General features: G+C 34.5%; 1 protein-coding gene, 1 non-coding gene and 2 pseudogenes across 11 annotated transcripts; all 4 read right to left on the reverse strand.

The window, feature by feature from the left end:
• Positions 1-5,023: 5,023 nt before the first annotated feature.
• LOC140825541 (splicing factor U2af small subunit B-like) lies at positions 5,024-8,281 on the reverse strand. Of its 10 annotated transcripts, none has more exons than XR_012116697.1 (7): positions 7,956-8,281; positions 7,214-7,382; positions 6,764-6,890; positions 6,247-6,677; positions 6,093-6,116; positions 5,511-5,581; positions 5,024-5,363 (listed from the first exon to the last, which is right to left on the reverse strand). XR_012116697.1 is itself a non-coding variant. In XM_073187386.1 (6 exons), exons 1-4 carry the CDS (start codon positions 8,190-8,192, stop codon positions 6,266-6,268), a joined length of 945 nt encoding a protein of 314 aa, XP_073043487.1. In that variant the 5' UTR covers positions 8,193-8,281; the 3' UTR covers positions 5,024-5,581; positions 6,093-6,116; positions 6,247-6,265. The 10 variants fall into 10 exon arrangements, 4 of the variants coding, with proteins under 4 accessions (XP_073043487.1, XP_073043486.1, XP_073043488.1 ...); XR_012116695.1 differs by having other exon boundaries at positions 5,024-5,426; XR_012116696.1 differs by having other exon boundaries at positions 5,511-5,585.
• A 1,187-nt stretch (positions 8,282-9,468) lies between these two features.
• Positions 9,469-9,541, reverse strand: TRNAA-AGC (transfer RNA alanine (anticodon AGC)). The gene has a single exon. It is a non-coding gene; the product is annotated as a tRNA-Ala (tRNA).
• Positions 9,542-11,693: 2,152 nt separating this feature from the next.
• Positions 11,694-14,230, reverse strand: LOC140825542 (cytochrome P450 76A1-like; annotated as a pseudogene).
• Positions 14,231-15,794: 1,564 nt separating this feature from the next.
• On the reverse strand, positions 15,795-18,552 carry LOC140825543 (cytochrome P450 76A1-like; annotated as a pseudogene).
• Between the last annotated feature and the right edge of the window lie 901 nt (positions 18,553-19,453).

Consider the following 19,453-nt stretch of genomic DNA (forward strand, 5'->3'; position numbering starts at 1 on the left):
TTTAAATCATAATCATAATACATTAAAATAAGATTAACGTGTTTTCAAATAGATGTAACATGGATTTAATCCATTAAATTAAGAGGATTAAAGAAACTAATCCTATAGTGGGACAAGGATGCATGGCACACGTGTGGTTGCATTAGTTAGTCAACAAAAAGACAGGCGTTTGAAGCGGCATAGCATTGAGATACGTTGGGAAGACCCTCACACGTGGGTTCTCACCAAATAGTCAGGCAAATTAGCTATTGTTTATTTCTTTCTTACTGGTAAATAAATTCATAAATAAAATATGAAAATAGTTAATAAAATGATTTTGGTATATTTTTTTAAAAATACTTATTCTTCTTAACGTATTGGAAATATGAGAGTTAATTTTCAAAAACGAATTTTAATCAATTCAAAATTTATATATTATTTAAATTAATATGTACCTATGTAATATAAGACAAGTTTCACTTAGATTCAAAACTTACATTTTAAAACTATTTTTAATATATTTTAAATGTACTTTCAAAATTAAATTCTATTAAATAAAAGAATTGATAAAATAAATCTATCACTTTTATGAGTTATTTGCACCAAACTTCTTTTGAATATCGAAAATCTACATTGATTCACAGTGGAAGTTAAATATGTATTCTAGATATTAACTTTTATGAGTTATTTGCACCGTGATATCTTTTAAAAAATTAGATTGTGTTTAAATCTCTATATATATTTTACCAAAAAAAAAATTAGAATTGACTCGAATCTCTATAACTCCTTGTAAAAAAAATTGAGCTGGGATACAGCTTAGGACGGGCCAAGCATAAGTCCGTCCTTATATTCTCTTATAAATACAATGTTTGAGTGTTCGGTTAATTCATTCACTATATTATTTTTCAGCAGCACCCTTAGATGCTCTCTACTTATATACTCAGTTTCTGACTTGAATATCGGAGGGGCTACGCCAGGACATCCTCCTGGCCCTCCTTCTAACGATCTTCTTCGTGATTTTAGGCCCGGGACAATTTTAAAACTTGCGTCTGGACTAGTGACACTTACTGGAATCGGACCTTAAATTTCCCGTGAATACCATTGATAAAGCCAAATCTTACAAAGATTTTAGAGATTTGATTTGACAATATTTGTCTTTATCTAGATTTTTTTATCCCTAGTTATATGCTTAATTGAATTAATAATTTTAGATTTAAATAAAAGAGGAAAAATGATTAAATTTGGAAATAAAATAAATCTACAAGACTTTAAAGAAAGAAAATACTAAAAGAAAAGAAATAAAATATTCTTATATTTTATTATCTTGATATTATTGAAGTTTTGATAAAGACTAGTCTCATATTTGAAAATAAAATGTACAATCTTATTTACAAGGGTTAAGTTTGAGATGTGCTTAAAAAGAAATTGGAGGATTAGGCCCATGAAGAATTATAAAAAGCAGCGTACATGAGCAGAAGAGGGGAGGCGCAAAACAAAAGAAAAAAACCAGCGCGGAAGGGAGAGAAGAGAGGAGAGAAGCGTATAGAGGGAAGAGACAGAAGAAGGCATCGCAGAAGGAGAGGGAAGGAAAAGAACATAACGTACAGGAAGAAAGAAGCGCAGAAGACCGCGGAAGAAAGGAACAAAAGTTACTGTGAAGTAGCACCAGCGCGGAAGAAGGAAAAGAGGGAGGAAGACAGAAGACAAAAGCTGGAGGAATTCCTCACACACGCCTAAATCACAGAGAATTCCTCTTATTTATTTCTTTCTTTTGTTTTCTTCTATGAACTTAAATATGACTTTTCACTTTTATTTTGAATTCATGGAATAATTTTCTTTAGGCTAAGACCACAATATGACCAAACAATACTTTATTTGATATTTTTTTTATTTTCATTATATTATTTTTCAAGATTTTAATTATTGATTGATGTTAGTTTAATATTTCTTGTTAATACCCTGATCAACTATTTACATGTGTGTTGATTAATCATGAATCGGAAGATGATTGATGAAATATAGCAACAAAGACGTCATCAACACATGGTTAAACTAACTAGAAATTGTATTCGGTTTCAGTGTGTGGTTTTAGGTGAAAACTGAAATTCCACGAAGATTTTAAGGCATTTAAATCTAATTAAATTCAATTAGAAATAATTGGACGGTTAGACTTAAATAGGTTTATTAACTCGAGGAATCGTTTAATAAATAAATTTGGGGATTTCACCGTGATTGTCAAGAATTAAATAATTAATTGAATTTAAACACGGTTCAACATAGTGGAGTTTGGTAACGTTGTGTGTCTTAGTTATTTATTTGAATTTGAATCCCTCCTTTGATATCTGAATCCGTCGTTTTTAATTGCAATTATTTTATTTAAAGTTTAGATTAATAATTCACATATCATCTTTTTATTTATTTTGTCTAGCTTAAGTTAAATGATATAAATTCTAATAATTAAATATTAGTCTCTGTGATATCGATACTTGGACTCATCATCCATTTATTATAATTTGACCTAGTCCGCTTGCTAGATTTATTCCCCACCGAAATCGTCGGTCAATCATCTATAAACAAATAAATTCAACATAAAATAATAGTACGACCGAACAAAGATGACCAACAATCACTTGTTTGAAAATGATTTAGAATGTAACATTGTGTTGAACGTGATTGTATTATCCTTAAAAAAAAAAATCACTCCCACTAAGTTGCTACTGAATCGTATGAAAAATGGCTCCAGGATTATATTCAATACGAGCAGTAGAAAAGAATGAAGGAAAGTGAAAAATAATTATGCAATTATATATATAGTGATTAAACACCTCTTAAAAATATATAGTTCTCTCTCTTAATGACAAAAGATGCATCTTTTAATAAAAACATACGCGACTATTCCGATAAACAAATTTCTTGAATAGACTTCTGTTGAATTGAAACTGCATCTTAATTATCTAATTATTAAAACACTATAAACAAAAAATTCGAATTAATATGAATTAAATTCTAAATTAGTGTCTCAAGTGCACAAAACTTAATCCTTGCAACGTTTGGTGTGAAAGATAAAATATTAGTTGACTACTTCACTTTGTTTCATCCGATGTTTGACTCAAATTTTATATATAAAAAAAATTGCGACGTTTTTGCGATGGATAAACCGTTGCTAATGACATTTAACGACGATTTCCTGCAACGTCGTTAAAGTCATAATCGCTAAATTTTGCGACGGTTTGTATCGTAATTAGAGACAGTTGAATTAGCGATAAAACCGTCACTAAATTAGCGACGGTCTAGATAACATATGTCGCTAAATTAGCGACGGTTTTAAAAAACTGTCGCTACTTTAGCGACGATTTAGAAAAAACCGCCGCTAATTTAGCGACGAGTTAGATAAAAACCGTCGCTACTAAATAAACTGTCGTTAATTAGTAACGGTTGTTTTCATATTCCGTTGCTAATTGTTTCGTTTTTATAAAAAAAAATTTGTTATATAATTTCTTTAAATAACATTTATTTTAACAATTATTTATACAAATATTTAAATAATTTACTCAACTCATATAAATTAATGATTTTCAAATTTATAAATAATGTAGGAAACAATTAAATATTCTGATAATAAGTAAACAAAATTGTTTAATTTAAGATAGAAAAATATATTAAATCGATGAAGAGGTGTGATAGAATGGAGCGAACCAACCAAATTTATACAATTTGCGACGGTTTTTTAGAAAAATCGTCTCTACTAACGATGGTTTCTATTATCTGCGACGGTTCATAAAACCGTAGTTTTCGCGACGAGTTTTTAAAAAATGGTTGCTAATTAGCGACGGTTTGAGAAAAATCGTCGTTAATTCACACATCGCTAATTAGTGACGGTTTTACACAACTGTCGCATTAATTTTCAAAAAGAAAACATTTGAATGGTTAACGAAGCATGTTATGTATTATTTAAAGATTATCATTAAAATTTATTTGAATACATATTTAGTGTCATCTCACGGATATTATTAAAAATATATTTTTGTGAAAAGTAACAAAGAGAAAGAACCAAAAATTTGCGATATTTTTCTTAATAATATATTTGAATATTTGATGGTGGTTATAAAAAGGTGCCGGTTTCAAAGAAAAATGCAGTTGCAATGAAAACTATAAAATTAAGGAACAAAAAACCATAACAAAGCCGATGAACAAACACATGGTCAACGTTTTCGCTTAAAAAATTATATACAAAAATTTATGACTCTAAAATTATATTCAACATATTATTCACGTAACAGAAGGTTGCATGGAAATTAAGTTCGTCACGTGAGAAAAGCTGGTCCTTGCCTCCTCGGCCTTGATATTCTCACCCAACCGGATGAAGCGGTCGGTCACCACTCCCACCTCCTCGTGATTGACGACACGTTCAAGGGAATCTCATCTCATCCTCCTTCACTATCCATACAAGGTCACATATAATATAGCCTATATCACTTTACATAATTTAATCACCAGGGAGAAATAGTTTTTATTTATTTTTTTTTTTTAAAAAAAGTCTAAACATGGAGAAAAAATGAAGAGCTGGAGAAAAATAGAGATGACTCCATTATCTAAGTTATACCTGAATAAAATTTCGCGGTTACATTGACATTTGACTCATCAAAACATGCTCAAACATCATAAGATGATGAGTATAAAAAAAAGTTAGTTTTTTGTTATGCATATCTAAGGTATGGTTTTTAGTTCTCATCCATTTTAGTATTAAAACTAATTCCATAATTATTTATCGATAATCAAATAACTAATTTAAATAGTTTGTCTATTCGGTGTATAAAAAAAAGGGTACGATAAGATAACAGTTGACGACAATCTATTTGAGTTCTTTATTGAAAAATAATAATTATATCATTTAGTTCAAACAAAAACTTTAATCATATAACCAATTAACATGTGGTGATACCCCAACAAAGAAAAATCAAGGATATATATAATTAGTATCTCAAACAAGAAAACGTAAACCACAGTCTACGGGTTATGATACCACCATATGCGGGCATTCACATAAAGTAACACAGTTTCACCATTTCACCATCAAACAGAATCAAACCTTGCGTTTGCCCGAATTACTGATAACACATCAAATACAGTCGAATACAAGAATAATACAGTGCGCAAAGTTTTGTTTCCTTGGATCATATCTTGGATTAATAAGAGAGACCATAATCTGGTGGAATTTGAACACCACAAAAATAGCTTGGTGAGATTCTTAAGCAAACCGAATTGTCCGTCACCAACTAAAATCGTTAATGCATAGAAAAGGGTAACTTCAGATGGGGCATTGAACTATGTTCTCCAGCAGCCAAATACAAAGTAATCTTTCTCTGCAGAAAAAACCTCCAAACCTGTAGTCAAACATCAATATAAGCTGCTATAGAAAACTGTGTGCACCAGCAGGAATGCCTGACCTGCAAAACTTAAGAGGGGTATTAAATGTTCTTATATTATTAATATATAGAACGCATACAACGCATACAGGTGAGGAAACTTACCTTGTTAATAAATTTATATTCTCATAATCACATGTCATATGCAAGAGAAAATGGATTGTAACGAGAAGAATCTGACTCAAGTTAAAAACGCAATGGAATCATAAACCCTCTAGAAATTACCTTTTACAAGAAAAATATAATGCTTTGTTCGGGTGGAAACATGCACAAAGCGGAAGAAATGCAACAAAATAAGTATATAGTGATATGTTTGCGACAAGATAGGCAGATGGTAAAGAAATACTGCTTACTTCCCATGTTAAATATGACCATATGACTATTTGAATTTGAAGGACGTTTTTAAGAGTTGAAATGGTAAGAATGTATGAATTAGGATATCTTAGTTTTTCCTTCAAAATTAGCATTAATGAATTGCTGAGGGCCACAGAGTAGTTACTTTCAAAAGAAAGCTGAGAATTTTTTAAGGACAACTCAAAGATATAATTGAATACTCAAATTGTAGAATCGGGAGGCAATGGAAGTATGTGCAGATAGCTGTTAAACCAGTTTCTTTTTTTAAAGGCCTGGGGAGTTTCTTTGGAAGGAGGAAACAGAGAGAACAGAGATTTTGGTTATTTAGGATACCACAGGAGAATGAATCTTCCTCACCTGCACAGTGGAAAATGGGCAGTGAGCCTTTTTTCCTCAAAGCCGCCCATATTTAACAAAAGAATATCTCTAAACAAATAGCAAAAAGTAGCACAAGAAGGGAGAAATGAACAAAGAAAAGGAGACAGACCATGATAGCTGCAATGGCATTACAGGTCGTCATAACTTTCACTTCTTCGTCGGGGTGGGTGAAGGTTATTATCGTTGCCCTTCTCATTATTATGCTCATCTCCATCAGCACTACCATCAAAGTTATTATTGCCATCTCTGGCAGATTCTGCTTGCTCTCTTTCCTTGTTCCATTGCTCAATTTTAGCCCTTCTTTCAACACTGCTTTCCCGTACTGGGCTCCTGTTTCTCCTTTCTCCAGGGCTCCTGCTTCTTCCACTCCTTCGACCAGGACCTCTGCTTCGAGGCCTTCTACCTCTATCATAGTGACGGTGATCGCCTCTTCTTTCAGAGCCATGCCGCTCATCTTGGTGACGATGACGAGGGCTATGGCTTCTACTTCTACTGCGACCATGCCTTCGTCTACTCCGAAATAATTGCTGTCGCAGCTCTCTTCAGAAAACAAATGGACCAATCAGCAACCAATCGGAGTGAAGTTCCAAGAAAGATATGGAGAACAAATTCTGTTAAAAGCTGACCTGCTTATCTTTTTCAGATGCATAAAATTGCAGTATCCACCTCGATTGCACACATTCTCTTCGTACTGCCTACAAGTCGCTTCACGGAAGTCCGTCACAGGGGAGAAGTCAGCAATGATTGGGCGCCCTAAAAATTCCAATACCAGCACTCTTATGATGGAAATAATGAAGTTATTTACTGAATTTAAAAGACTCCTGTTAATGCTAGACACACATGTAGGTAAAAAACGCACAGGCTCTGCATAAAAAAAATCAATTTGAAAAGACAAATAAAAAATCCTACATAAAAAAATTTAGCACCATTATTTAGGTGATTTATGATAGGTCATGCGGAAACAAGCTCACACTCCTCCAGATAGTTCAGAGACCTGACCTCAAATATCTTAGTGTGTGTGGCCAGTAACCTATCTTTTAACAGTGAAAATGTATACACTAATGAGAAAAACTAGCCTTCATAAGATCTTCCCATGAGATTCTGAAGAGCAGCTTGTGCCTGGTCTTCCTCCCTAAACTGAATGTACACATTGCCTACCATGTGGTCAGCCAAATTATCACATATGTTGAGACTCTGGATGTCCCCGTACTTGCTCAGCTCCTGAAACAAATCTTCGTAGAAATCCTGTTTGATCGAAATTAGTTAAACAAACATATATGCAAGTTCCACACTTTGTTTGTTTGTGAAAAGAAAACTGAGACCGATTAATTAATTAACCCAAACTATACTTGAATTCCAAATTTTAGACAACATGGGATGCATGCCAGTAAGAGACTGAGTATGCAAGTGTGTGTGTCTCAAGACAGACGCTAATTTAATCAAAATTAAAATCTAAGTGTCATCAAATCATACTTTCACAAACAGGCACAACCAATTCAATTATTACCAAATGTGTTGGAACAGCGTATGCACAAATTAAAAGCAAAGGCGAAAAAAAACAGCATCTAGGGATATTTCTATAGGACAACCCGGGTCAGGGCTGTCACGGAATCGAGCTTGATTTAACCTTGCATTCGATTCCCACTGCAACAGCTTATCGAGCTAGTTTTTAGGTTATCATATTCAAATATAGTAAAATAAGAACATCCTACATTGCATTACAAAGTAAGATTGCATCTATTTTTCAATATAAAAAACAATTTGATACGAATTTACCAACTTTCTAAAAACATGTCAAAGCTCGTAAATCAACGGAACCTCGAAGTGGGACTGGATCTTCTTAGGGTCGATGTTCTGGCACTGAGGATCGACACCAGGTGTGATCATATCAGGGCGTTGGTACATGTTAGAGAGCAGAAGCGTGGGGCTGATGCTGGGCTTCGTGTGCAGGCGAGAGCAGCGGTCTCCGTGGCGGCACGCGCCGATCTTGAAGTAGAAGGGACAATTCACTCTATCCTTCTCCGTACCGAAGATGGACGCCAAGTGCTCCGCCATTATTTTTCAAATTCAGCTAGCTTTTGGGATTTGGGGACTGGTTAGGCGAGGAGGGGTTTCTTCCTAGGGTTTTCAAATCGAAAAAAAGCCGGTCTATTATATAGTTGATATATATATATACACACACACACGCAAACTTTTTACAATATTTAAAAAATTCTTATTAAAACAATTACTATATAAATTTTTTATTAGTATTATTGTATCAATTTATCGTATTAAATATTTAAAAATAAATACAAAATTAAATGAGAAGTTTTTTAAATTTCTTTAAAATTCAAATTTGCATTTGATATTAATTGAAAATATAAACTATATTAAATATCTATATTATATCATTTCTTTAAATTTTGGTTAAAGTTTTGAATTTTGTTTACTTTTATATATTTAATTTAATTATCATTACTCTCTATCATATCAAATAAAATATATATTTTTATATAATATTATGTTTTTCAAATTTTTTAAAAGAACGTTATCATGAATTTTGATATATTTATTGTCCATAAATTATTATTATTAATATTTAACAATATAAGACTATTTTTAAAATATATCTTTAACATGAGCTAAAATAATAAAATTTTGTTTATTTATTCAGATAAATTAATTAATATATCATATAAAAGCTAACATCTTATAAAAGAGTTATCTAATTTTATTTTTTTGTATAAGCTTCAACCCAATAACATATTAAGTTATTGATAATATTATTTTAGGTCGGGGTGGAGAATCTCATCGGGTTGAGGTTGTTTGTTCGATTTATCTCTTGACATAGATCTGGACTAGAAAATTCTCGAAAAATCGGATCGAGAAAAAATACGGATTGAGAATAAGATGAGATCCGAGATAGATCGATATTTTAGGAGATGTCGTCCAACCTTACATTCGTTTAAGCATGCGAGCCAAATTTATGATATTAGCTTCAAATTTTGTGAATATAAAGAGTTTGCGAGCTCGAGTCCTTTATTTTGAATTGGATAAGTTGGAGCTCGTTTAGATTAATATGCAAATATATTAAGAAATAATCGGAAAAAAAAATAAAACACGAGCATAGAAATATATAACAAAACATACTAAAATTTAAATTTAATACTTTTTTAAAAGTGAAGATTTTATTATACTTTTATGGAGAAAAATTATTTACCTCTAAAATTTGAATCATTGTGAAAAATACTAATTTTTTAATTGATAAAAGTTCACATTAATAATTTGAAGAGTCAAAACTATCACTTTATTTTATGTTTTCAAAGTTAATTTTTTAAAACATAAAACGTGGAGATGCGGGGTATCGATCCCCGTACCTCTCGCATGCTAAGCGAGCGCTCTACCATCTGAGCTACATCCCCAACTGTAAGTGGAAGGATTGTTTTAAATTATTATCAATTTCTTACTTTTCACGCCCACTGCCTTCAAACAAATGCTGCAGAATGCAGATATCGTAAAATGCAAATTTTTTTTTTTTTGAGAAAAAAAGAATACTGTTATAGCCTTTGAATAACACAGTCAACTAAATATTTATACATTTGGTAAGTAAAAGCATGAAGACATTTAAGATTAAGACGGTAAGATTTGTTGGGACAGCCCGTACGTTATCCTGGTTTAGATCATGTTATGATGGATTCCTTGAAATGTCTTACATACGATTCATGGGATTTGGATATGTTTCTAGACGACATGTTCAATGAAATTAAAGAGACCATGGATTAATATTGTCTATTCCACTGAGCATGATTAATGAACATACCACAGTCGGATGTGGTTCAATGATTAAAAAAAAAGGTGTTTACACAGTTAAAAGTGGACACGAAGTTCTCATGCAGCAACACAATCTCTCCACTAATAGTTCCGTTCAAAACTGGAAATTTTCCGAAATTTTATTTGGAGAGCTTTATCATCATGTCTTCCCACCATGAGAGCACTACAAGTTCGAAGAGTAAATGTTACTGATACCCCCGGATACCTCGGGGTGTGCCCGGGTCATGGGTAACCTGAGACCATTGATGACGCCCGCATAAGAACCCGGGTCACGGACGACCCGGGATATTGAATGGATAGCTCAGATCAGAGTAAATCTGTAGGATGGATTCTTCTGAGGCCGGGCCATTGAACACCCGGGACGTCTTCTCACCGGGCTATTGGGTGCCCGAGCTCTTATGCCAGCTCCCGGGAGTTTTCTACCCGAGTCATATCGATATGAGCACTGCACTCGAGTATACTAACAGAATAGGATGTGGGCGACTGTCCCATCTCTGGCACCGATCCAAGTGGTTGACAGAATCTTACAGGGAGGTTTTGACTAATGTGTGATTTGACATGTCAGAATATAGGGTATGCTCAGCCGCCCTACTATAATTAGTAGGTAGCACGCAGATCGAGGTCATCAATGCATCCTCTACTATAAATACCAGGTTCTCTCTTTACATTTAGAGGAATATATGTTCACACATATACACACTAATAGCATTCACCTCTCTTCTCAGAGAGATACATTGGTTTTCTATCTTTTGTCACATGCTGACTTAAGCATCGGAATGGTCACGCCGGACACCCCTCCAGCGCCCATTCACGTGGTTTATCTCCTTGTGTGCAGGTGACAGCCGAAGCCATCTACTTTGCTCATCTTCCTAAAATAAATGATTGATAGCGGATCTTGTGGAGCACCCGACCCAGCTCATCCATTTCACCAGGATCGCATAAGTTACAGAGTACGTACGTGGTGCTCTCTTATCCATATTACGAACCTGAAGAGGTATTTCATGCGTTGGTCTCTCGTCCATGTGCAAGTTATGTGCGGTGTCTTTCTCCTATGGGTACTAACTTTGGTTCTATATATTCTATTGTGGACTGGTGGAGTTTTGTTGTTTCAAAGAATAATCAACAGGGAACTGGAATCGCGACAATGATTTTGTGACAAATTTGGCCAAATAGAAACTATGTAGTTTGGAATCGTACGTAGTGCAAGCCTGCTCACGTGATATTTAAGTGACTCCCAATGGAAATCAGCAAATTTATATGCTACTGTTAGCCAACGTAACGTATCACCACAGACAGATCGAGCAATATGGAATAAGCCTTCCATGGGAGGATATTTGAAATGCAATGTTGATGCAACTGTATTCTCCAATCCTTCTTATGATTGCATTCTTTGAGATTACCAAGGTTTGTTCTTAGCTACTATACAGGGTAGTCTACCGGCTCATAATTCTCCAGCAACCTCAAAAGCAACAGGTATTCGGGAAGCATTCAGCTGGCTTACATATGTTTTAAGCTACGGATAACAATGTGCCAGATTTAAACTCAACCCCGTATTAAACATACACTGTCGCGACGGTTTAGACTCGGAGAAGCGGGTCCATAACCGAGTCTCTGGGGCGGGTTATATTTGGAATTATTCAAGGAAGAATTGAATATGTTAAAACAATTTAATTTTAAATATAATTTTATGTTCTTGAGATTAAAATGCAAATTTAATATGATTTTTTCATGTAAAATAAAGAATTGATTTTTATAAAGTCACAATTCATGCAAAAACCGATGTGTCTGACTTTGAAAACAACATTTTTATTTTTGTTTTGAAAAGGCATAGGCGGTAAATGGTAATGGACACCAAACAAGACCAAGATTCATCACTAGAGTATATTATTCAGCTTTGGCATTGTATCGAACACTTCGTAGGCAGTGCTTTCAGCGGCACCAATTTCCGAACGACTATCCCCATCCTCTCTCTCGAGTCCACCAATCCTTTCCGACCAATCTCATCGACTTCCCAGTCGAACTCATGCAGCAAAGAACCCAACAAAAGGTGAAGCATTCGGTGAGCCAGAGGAATCCCGGCACACATCCTCCTGCCAGCGCCGAAAGGAATCAGCTCGTAATGCTGCCCTTTGTAATCAATCTTTGAGCCTAAGAATCTTTCCAGTTTGAAAGATAAAGGGTCATCCCAGAAATCTAGGTCCCTTCCAATCGCCCAAGCGTTCACGGAAACCTGCGTGTTTTTGGGAATTTGGTAACCAAAGAAGTTGGCATCTTGAATTGCTTTGCGAGGGACCAGGAATGGAACCGGAGGATGTAGTCTGAGAGTTTCCTTTATCACAGCCTGCAAGTATGGTAGATTTTCGACGTGATTCTCGTCAAAAGTGTTGCTCTTTCCGACTACCTGGGCGAGTTCGTTTTTGACCTTCGTCATTACCTCCGGGTGGCTGAGCAGCTCGACCATGGCCCACTCGGTGCTGCTGCTTGTAGTTTCTGAACCGGCCAGAAACACCTTCTGAGAATTCATAATTTTTTTGTGAACGTTTAATTTTGTATGATGGTTTGGAAAGAAATAAATTTGCATATTTAAATTTAAAAATAGGATTTGAATCCTAATTTCTAGTCCATTTAATTATTCATGACAAAAATATGAGGAAAAAAAGAAAATTATGTTATCATCACTCTCAGTTCAAATTAACTAGTTTAGAATTAAATCGAGTGATTTTAATTTTGAATATTCTGGATTAATAAATATGGAACTTGTATGTAAACTCCCGATCATAAAAACTGATGAAATATCTCGATACATAGCCATGAAAGATGATTTTGTTTACCATGATCATTATATTTAGGTCGTGGTCTGAAATCTTTTCACCCCGTTCTTTCTTCCATTGCCTTCACTTTGCAGCAACACTTCCAGAAAATCCTTCTTACCATCTACAACGTAGGGATGTACACGAACCAAACCGTTTGTGAGCTATTCGAAATGAGGTTCGTTAAGATAAAAAAACCAAACTCAAGCTTTACAGTATTCGACTTGTTAGCTCGTGAACATGTTCGTTGGTAAGTTCATGAATAATCTTTTAGATGAAAAAAATAATAGTTTTGATATTTGATTTATTAATTTTGCATATTATTTATGAAATATATTGAAAAATCTATGAAATTCATTTATTATAATAAATTTATAAATTTTAATAAGAATATTATATTATTCTTTAAATATATAATTTATTTTTTAATTAATTTAATAAAAATTTAAATGTATAATTCATATTTATTAAGTTTGTTTAGACTCGATAAAGACTTGAATAAGCTCGTGAGCCATTCGTATATTCGTTAAATAAAGCTCGAGCTCGGCTCGATTATAAACGAACCAAGCTCAAACATTCAAGAGTTCGGCTCGACTCGACTCGATTACATCCCTACACAAAACGTTTTGCTACTTCAACCTCTCCGCCACGAACTGCCCCACAATCTTTATTGTTTTCCCCATTCCTTCCTCAGCTTTCCGCTTCAGACCCTGCGGATCCAGCCATTTCAGCCATGGAAACAGATCGGCGATATTCGGATGCCCCGAGCACTCCATCAACTCAACCATGGCCGCAAAAAAATCCGATCCCTCAGTCGATTCAGGGCTCACCAAATCACGGGATAGCATTAAATTACCCAGCATGTTGGACGAAGCCAAGAACACAAACCGCGCCACGTGTATCCCTGCGGCGGAGGCTGTGGTGTCGGTGGATTCCTTTCCAATCCATTCCACCATGTCTGCAATGCATCTTCGCCGGATAGCGGCGGTTTCGTTGATCTTTTTGTGAACCAGCATTTCAACATGGGTCATCACACGCTTCATCACCCGCCAATATTGGCCGTAGCCGCCCCGTAGGGGGCGAGGGAGACAGCCGCCTTGTTGAAGTCATGAGCTTTCATCACCTCTATGATCGTGCGCTCAGCGAAGTTCGCGTCGTGATTCTTGAACAATTCCGTCGCGGGCTCGGCGGTGAGCAGCACCATTGTGTTGATAGAGCCGATCCTTAGCCAGACAACTGGGCCATAATCTTTCTGTAGCCCAGCTAGAGTTTTGTGCGGCATGGAACCGAGGTCGAACATGTTGCCGAACACTGGCCATCCCGGTGGCCCTGGCGGCAGCCTCCGGGTGGGAAAGCGCCGCTGACGACGGAGGAGGAAGAGTATAGATGCCACAAGGAGAACGCAACAACAGAGGATGGTCAACTCCCAGTGCATGTTTAATTTGTTTACTTCTCACTCGTAAATGTCTCCCATATTTAATATACAGACGTTGCGGGTCGTGAGAAGATTTTCTGGTCGACTTTTGATGGAACTTGTCGTATTTAATATTTCTGACTTCACAAACCTCTATGCTTCAATTTATTTATTTTTGGATCTATGTTATATAATATTTTTGTGTGAATTTGTATGATATAATAGTAAATGTAACATATTTATTTTTGGATCTATGTTTATAATTATACTTTTGGTTTAGAACTTAATTTACAAAAGACCGATATCGAAAAACTAGTGATGATATATATCGTTAGAATGGAGCCTTTATTATTAGACTAAAATCTATAATTGCACTTTAGGCTTTAGTCCGGAGATATGAATTTCTATCTGATTGTGTTGCCTCATATCTTTTAGATATTAGACTTACCATCGGCTCTGTCCCCAAAATATAAAATATTACCCATTAAGATCTGACGTCACTCTTTTACAACTCATCTAACCAACCAAATCAAACGATACAACGTGAATACATAAAAAAATTTCAAGATGTCACTCATTTCAATACTACTTTCAACCTTTCCAAGTGATCAACCTTGCAATGTCGTAATTAATATGACAATTTATAAGGAGGAGGCCCAGGAAAAAAAAACAATTTTTATTGTCGTGATCAATATAATTAATCTATGATTGATAAACATATAAATAACTAAACATAAATTGGAATCGAGCGAGTGACTCTAGCATACCCAAACTAACAAAAAAAACCTTTAATGAAGAAATACAAAAAAACCCTCTGATAAAAATCCCTTCGTTCTCAACATTTATTTCTAAATGAATTTTAGTTGTCAGCAATCCATCCATCAATTTTAAAAGTATATCGACTTAATTATTTTTTTTTACTGGTATTAAATGTAAATCATATATATACTAGCATTAGCATTGAACAAAAATTATCATATACGATATATTAAACTAGTCTTAAAATTTGAAATATATTAATTATTATTGTAAATATATATAATATGAGAACCCGTATGATATCCCGATTTATGTTACAAGGAATGAATTAAATCCGATAAAATATGCATAAACTTACTCAACTCAATATATAAAGTAGACTTAAAAATAAGGCTAACTTAAAGCAGAAGAAGTCATTATTATAATACAATTCAAAACGAAACAAAAAAAATGGAAAAAAAGATATATATATATATGCGTGTATGTGAAATTTAATAAATAAATAATTTATTGTATTGTCATGTAATGAATTATGGCAAAAATTTGTGTGAGACTGTCTCACGGATCGTATTTTGTGAGACGGATCTCTTATTTAGGTCATTCATGAAAAAATATTTCTTTTTATGCTAAGAGTATCACTTTTTATTATGAAATTGGTAGGGTTGACCTGTCTAACAGATAAAGATTTGTGAGAACATTTCACAATAGACTTATTCATGAATTATTCAATCTCATTATATGGAATATATCTTTGATTTGCTTCTAAAATTATAATCAAACACCGGGTATATATATATATATATATATATATATATATATATATATATATATATATATATATATATATATATATATATATTCAAACTAGCACTTGTTATAATCTCGATATGGAACTGGTAATGGTATGGCCTTCAGTGAAACCCCTTTCCTCAAAGTAAACCCAATCTTCTCGCTCATGTCCATTTCATCAGGCTTCATCCCACCCGCCAACACCCAATCAAACGAGTGCACCATCGACCCCACAACCATCGGCAGCACGCGAGAGGCAAGAGGCATGGCCGGGCACATCCGACGCCCCGACCCGAACGGTATATACTCGAAGTTCTGCCCTTTGTAATCAGCCATGCTAGGGTCTAGAAACCTCTCTGGTTTAAACTCCAATGGGTCTTTCCACATTTTAGGGTCTCTTCCAATGGCCCAAACGTTAACAAGAATTTGGGTTTCTTTCGGAATATAGTAGCCTAACATCTTGCATAGATCCATGGCCATGTGGGGGACTAAAAACGGGAGGGGTGGGTGAAGTCTTAGAGTTTCTTTGATGACCGCTTTCAGGTATGGGAGGTGATCTAGGTGTTGTTCTTCGAGCTTTTTGCCGGGTGGGACTAGGGTTCGGAGCTCAGATTGGAGTTTTTGAAGAGTTTGGGGGTTACATTTGTACTAGTTCCCAAAGTTGCTCATATTTTTAGTTGCTAAAATAGCTGAGTAAATTATAATAAATCCAGTTATGGAAGAAGCTAGGGCAAGTGGTAGCAATTTTTAATTTTGAAAAAATAGCTGCCGGACATCACGCATATTAAAATGAAGTATGAATCCAAGTGAAGTATATAGGGTTTGAATTAAAGGGCTTTAATTCAAAGTAAGGGATTAATTGGAACCCAAATAAGTAGAAAATGAAAGCAATTAAGAATTGGAAAGGGCCCTGGGGATACTTGCTTACAAAAACAATAACGTTGATTACTGTTGAAGAAAAGCTGGAAGGCTCCTCCACTCCATCTCCCTTGTATTCCAAAAGCACATTCAAATAATCCTTCTTCTTTCCAACACCGCCGTATTTAGTGGTCTCCATTTCTGTCATTCTTTCTTTCAAGAATTCTCCAGCAACATCAAACGCTCTTTTAACATGAAACTGTGTTTTTCTTCTAACCCGTTGAGGGTCAAGCCACCTAACATCGGCAAGAAATCTGAAACATTAGGTTCCCTGCAAACTCCATAACTTTTCCTGCATGATGTAAGAATTTGGCTCCCCTTTCTGAGTTTGGGTCCAACAAATCCTTCGAGAACATGAGATTCCCGATCAAATTGAAAGCCATCAAGAAAAAGAAATTCCCCACATCAACACCAACGCTGTTTTCAGAACCAGAGGAGGATGCTTCTGTTATAAATTCGAGCATTTGATCGACGCACTTAGCTCTGACTTCTTGCATGGAGTCGAGCCGCGCGGTGGTGAAGAATTCTGATGTGCAGAGCCGCCGTAGCATCCGCCAGTGTGGCCCGTATTGGGCTGTGATGAGGGACCCTTCGTTGCTTATATCGCCTTTCATGGCTTCGTATATCTTTCTTCCGGCCAAAGCTGCGTCGTGGTTTTTGAACATTACACGTGCCGCCTCACTGGAAGAGATCACCACCGTTCTCATGGAGCCGAGATAGAGCGTCATCACGGCGCCGTATCTATCAGCTAGTTCAGCAAAGTGTTTATGGGGTGCGCGGGCGTCGCGTGCTAGTTGGAAGATGTTGCCAACCACCGGCAATGGCTGTGGCCCGGGCGGCATCCGGCCGAGCTCCTCCAATCGTCGGTGTCTCCGTTCTGTTACAACCGCCCATGCAACCCATAATAGCAATGCTAGAACGAGGCCCGCGATTTCGTAGTCCATTTTAATCTAGCCAAATAAATATATTTCAATTGATGGTAGATTTATGTAATACTACATATTAAATATTTTTACATTCATATTTAGAACGAGACAAAAACTTGCGTGAGACGGTCTTATCGATCGTATTTTGTGAGACATATATTTTATTTAGGTCATCCATGAAAAATTATTATTTTTTATGCTAAGAGTGTTAATTTTTATTGTGAATATCGGTAGAGTTGACCCGTCTCACAGAGAAAGATTCGTGAGACCATCTCACAAGATACCTACTCCTAAAATAATTTATTTGACCATGTGGAATTCATCGATTTATAGATATCATCTTAGGTTGTGTTTGGTTGAATGGATTAAATAAGGATAGATTAATAGGCAAATATTTATCGTTAAAATTTTAAAATATTTTAATGATCATTTTGACCCGGTTTAAGATCCAATTTTATTAATCAAATAGTCCATAAAATTGGATCTTAAACCGGGTCAAAATTATTATTAAAACAACTTAAAATTTTAACGATAAATATTTGACTATTGATCTATCTTTATTTAATCCACTCAACCAAACACACCAATATAAACTTAGGAGGTAATTACATTCCAAACAAGGACGATAAATTAATTTTTCTGGCATGTTTCCTATTTGTAATTTCGTAAAGAAAATTTTTTAATTATTAATATACTCAAACAAAAAAATACAAGAAGAAGAAGAAGAGAAAGTTATATATATATTTAGAGAATTTTTCCAAGAAAACCAAATAAGAATGCATAATAAAAAGAAAAAATGAACCCGAAACAATTTCAATGAGCAAATACTCGAAAACAAAATAAATTACACTTACCAGAAACCATGAACGTTTGTCGACGACTCTATACTTTTCTAATTATTTCCGAAGTAATAATGATGAAAATAAACAAAAGATAAAGCTATACTTTACTTACTTATTTTCGCACTCTTTGCCAACTAAATTGTAAAAATGATACAAACATGTAGTGAATAGCTACGTATACATATATAATGAAAAGTAGAGAGTAAATCCAAATAAAGTCGAATAAAATAAGTTCAATTTGACGATGGTGACAAATATGGCATCTTCGATTACATATCTTAGGAAAAATATCCATTATTCTTTTGAAATCTTGTTTTTTTCTAATTATTGAAAATCAAATTTATTATTAATCAATTACTACAGCACATATATTTATTATTATATATATTTATTATTATATATATAAACAGGGAAAGCACACCCAGACGTTTAGCCCAAATTGATAATACCTGACAAGCTGTTTCGATCAATAAAAAAATATAAATATTAAATCAGACGATTATTTTTAATATTAACATGTACCATGTGTTTAGTTGTCCTATCTTCTTCAAATCTATGAAAGTTTACGTAACTTTTACTCTAGTTCCATTTTAAGATAAATTACGACGTTATTTGGCTCATTTTAAACATATTAATTTGTTTACTAAATATACTTAATTAAAATTATGTTAATTAAAGTAATATGTTTTTTTTTCGAAAAAAATAGATTAGAGAGGCCGTATGTATTTAATTTCGTTATTACAAATTTCACAATCTTTTACATTTGCCCTCCACACAAATATATCTACATGCATATGCTAATTAAGATAAATTTGTATTTTTAGTCGTGTATATTTGTCTTTTTATGATTTTGTTTATTTATTGGGCTATATATTTTTTGGTTTTAGTTTTTTTTTTTATATGCGGCGCCTATGTGACATGACCGACGTACGTAAGAGCGTCGACGTGTGTGTAGTTTCCACTTCATCACTCATGTGAAAAAAATACTGAAATTAACAAGTTGAAATTAAAGATCTTGAACATAGAAACCAAAATCACTAAACGA

This window comes from Primulina eburnea, chromosome 3 (assembly GCF_022965805.1).
Source record: "Primulina eburnea isolate SZY01 chromosome 3, ASM2296580v1, whole genome shotgun sequence".
NCBI lineage: Eukaryota > Viridiplantae > Streptophyta > Magnoliopsida > Lamiales > Gesneriaceae > Primulina > Primulina eburnea.

What these genes read in the sequence shown, in the direction of transcription:
- LOC140825541 (XM_073187387.1), bottom strand. Translation starts at nt 8,192, where the DNA reads ATGGCGGAGCACTTGGCGTCCATCTTCGGTACGGAGAAGGATAGAGTG. An exon ending in AGATCCAGTCCCACTTCGAG is followed by an intron (nt 7,383 to 7,955) that starts GTTCCGTTGATT and finishes TCGATCAAACAG; the next exon opens with GATTTCTACGAAGATTTGTT. An exon ending in CATCTGAAAAAGATAAGCAG is followed by an intron (nt 6,678 to 6,763) that starts GTCAGCTTTTAA and finishes TGTTTTCTGAAG; the next exon opens with AGAGCTGCGACAGCAATTAT.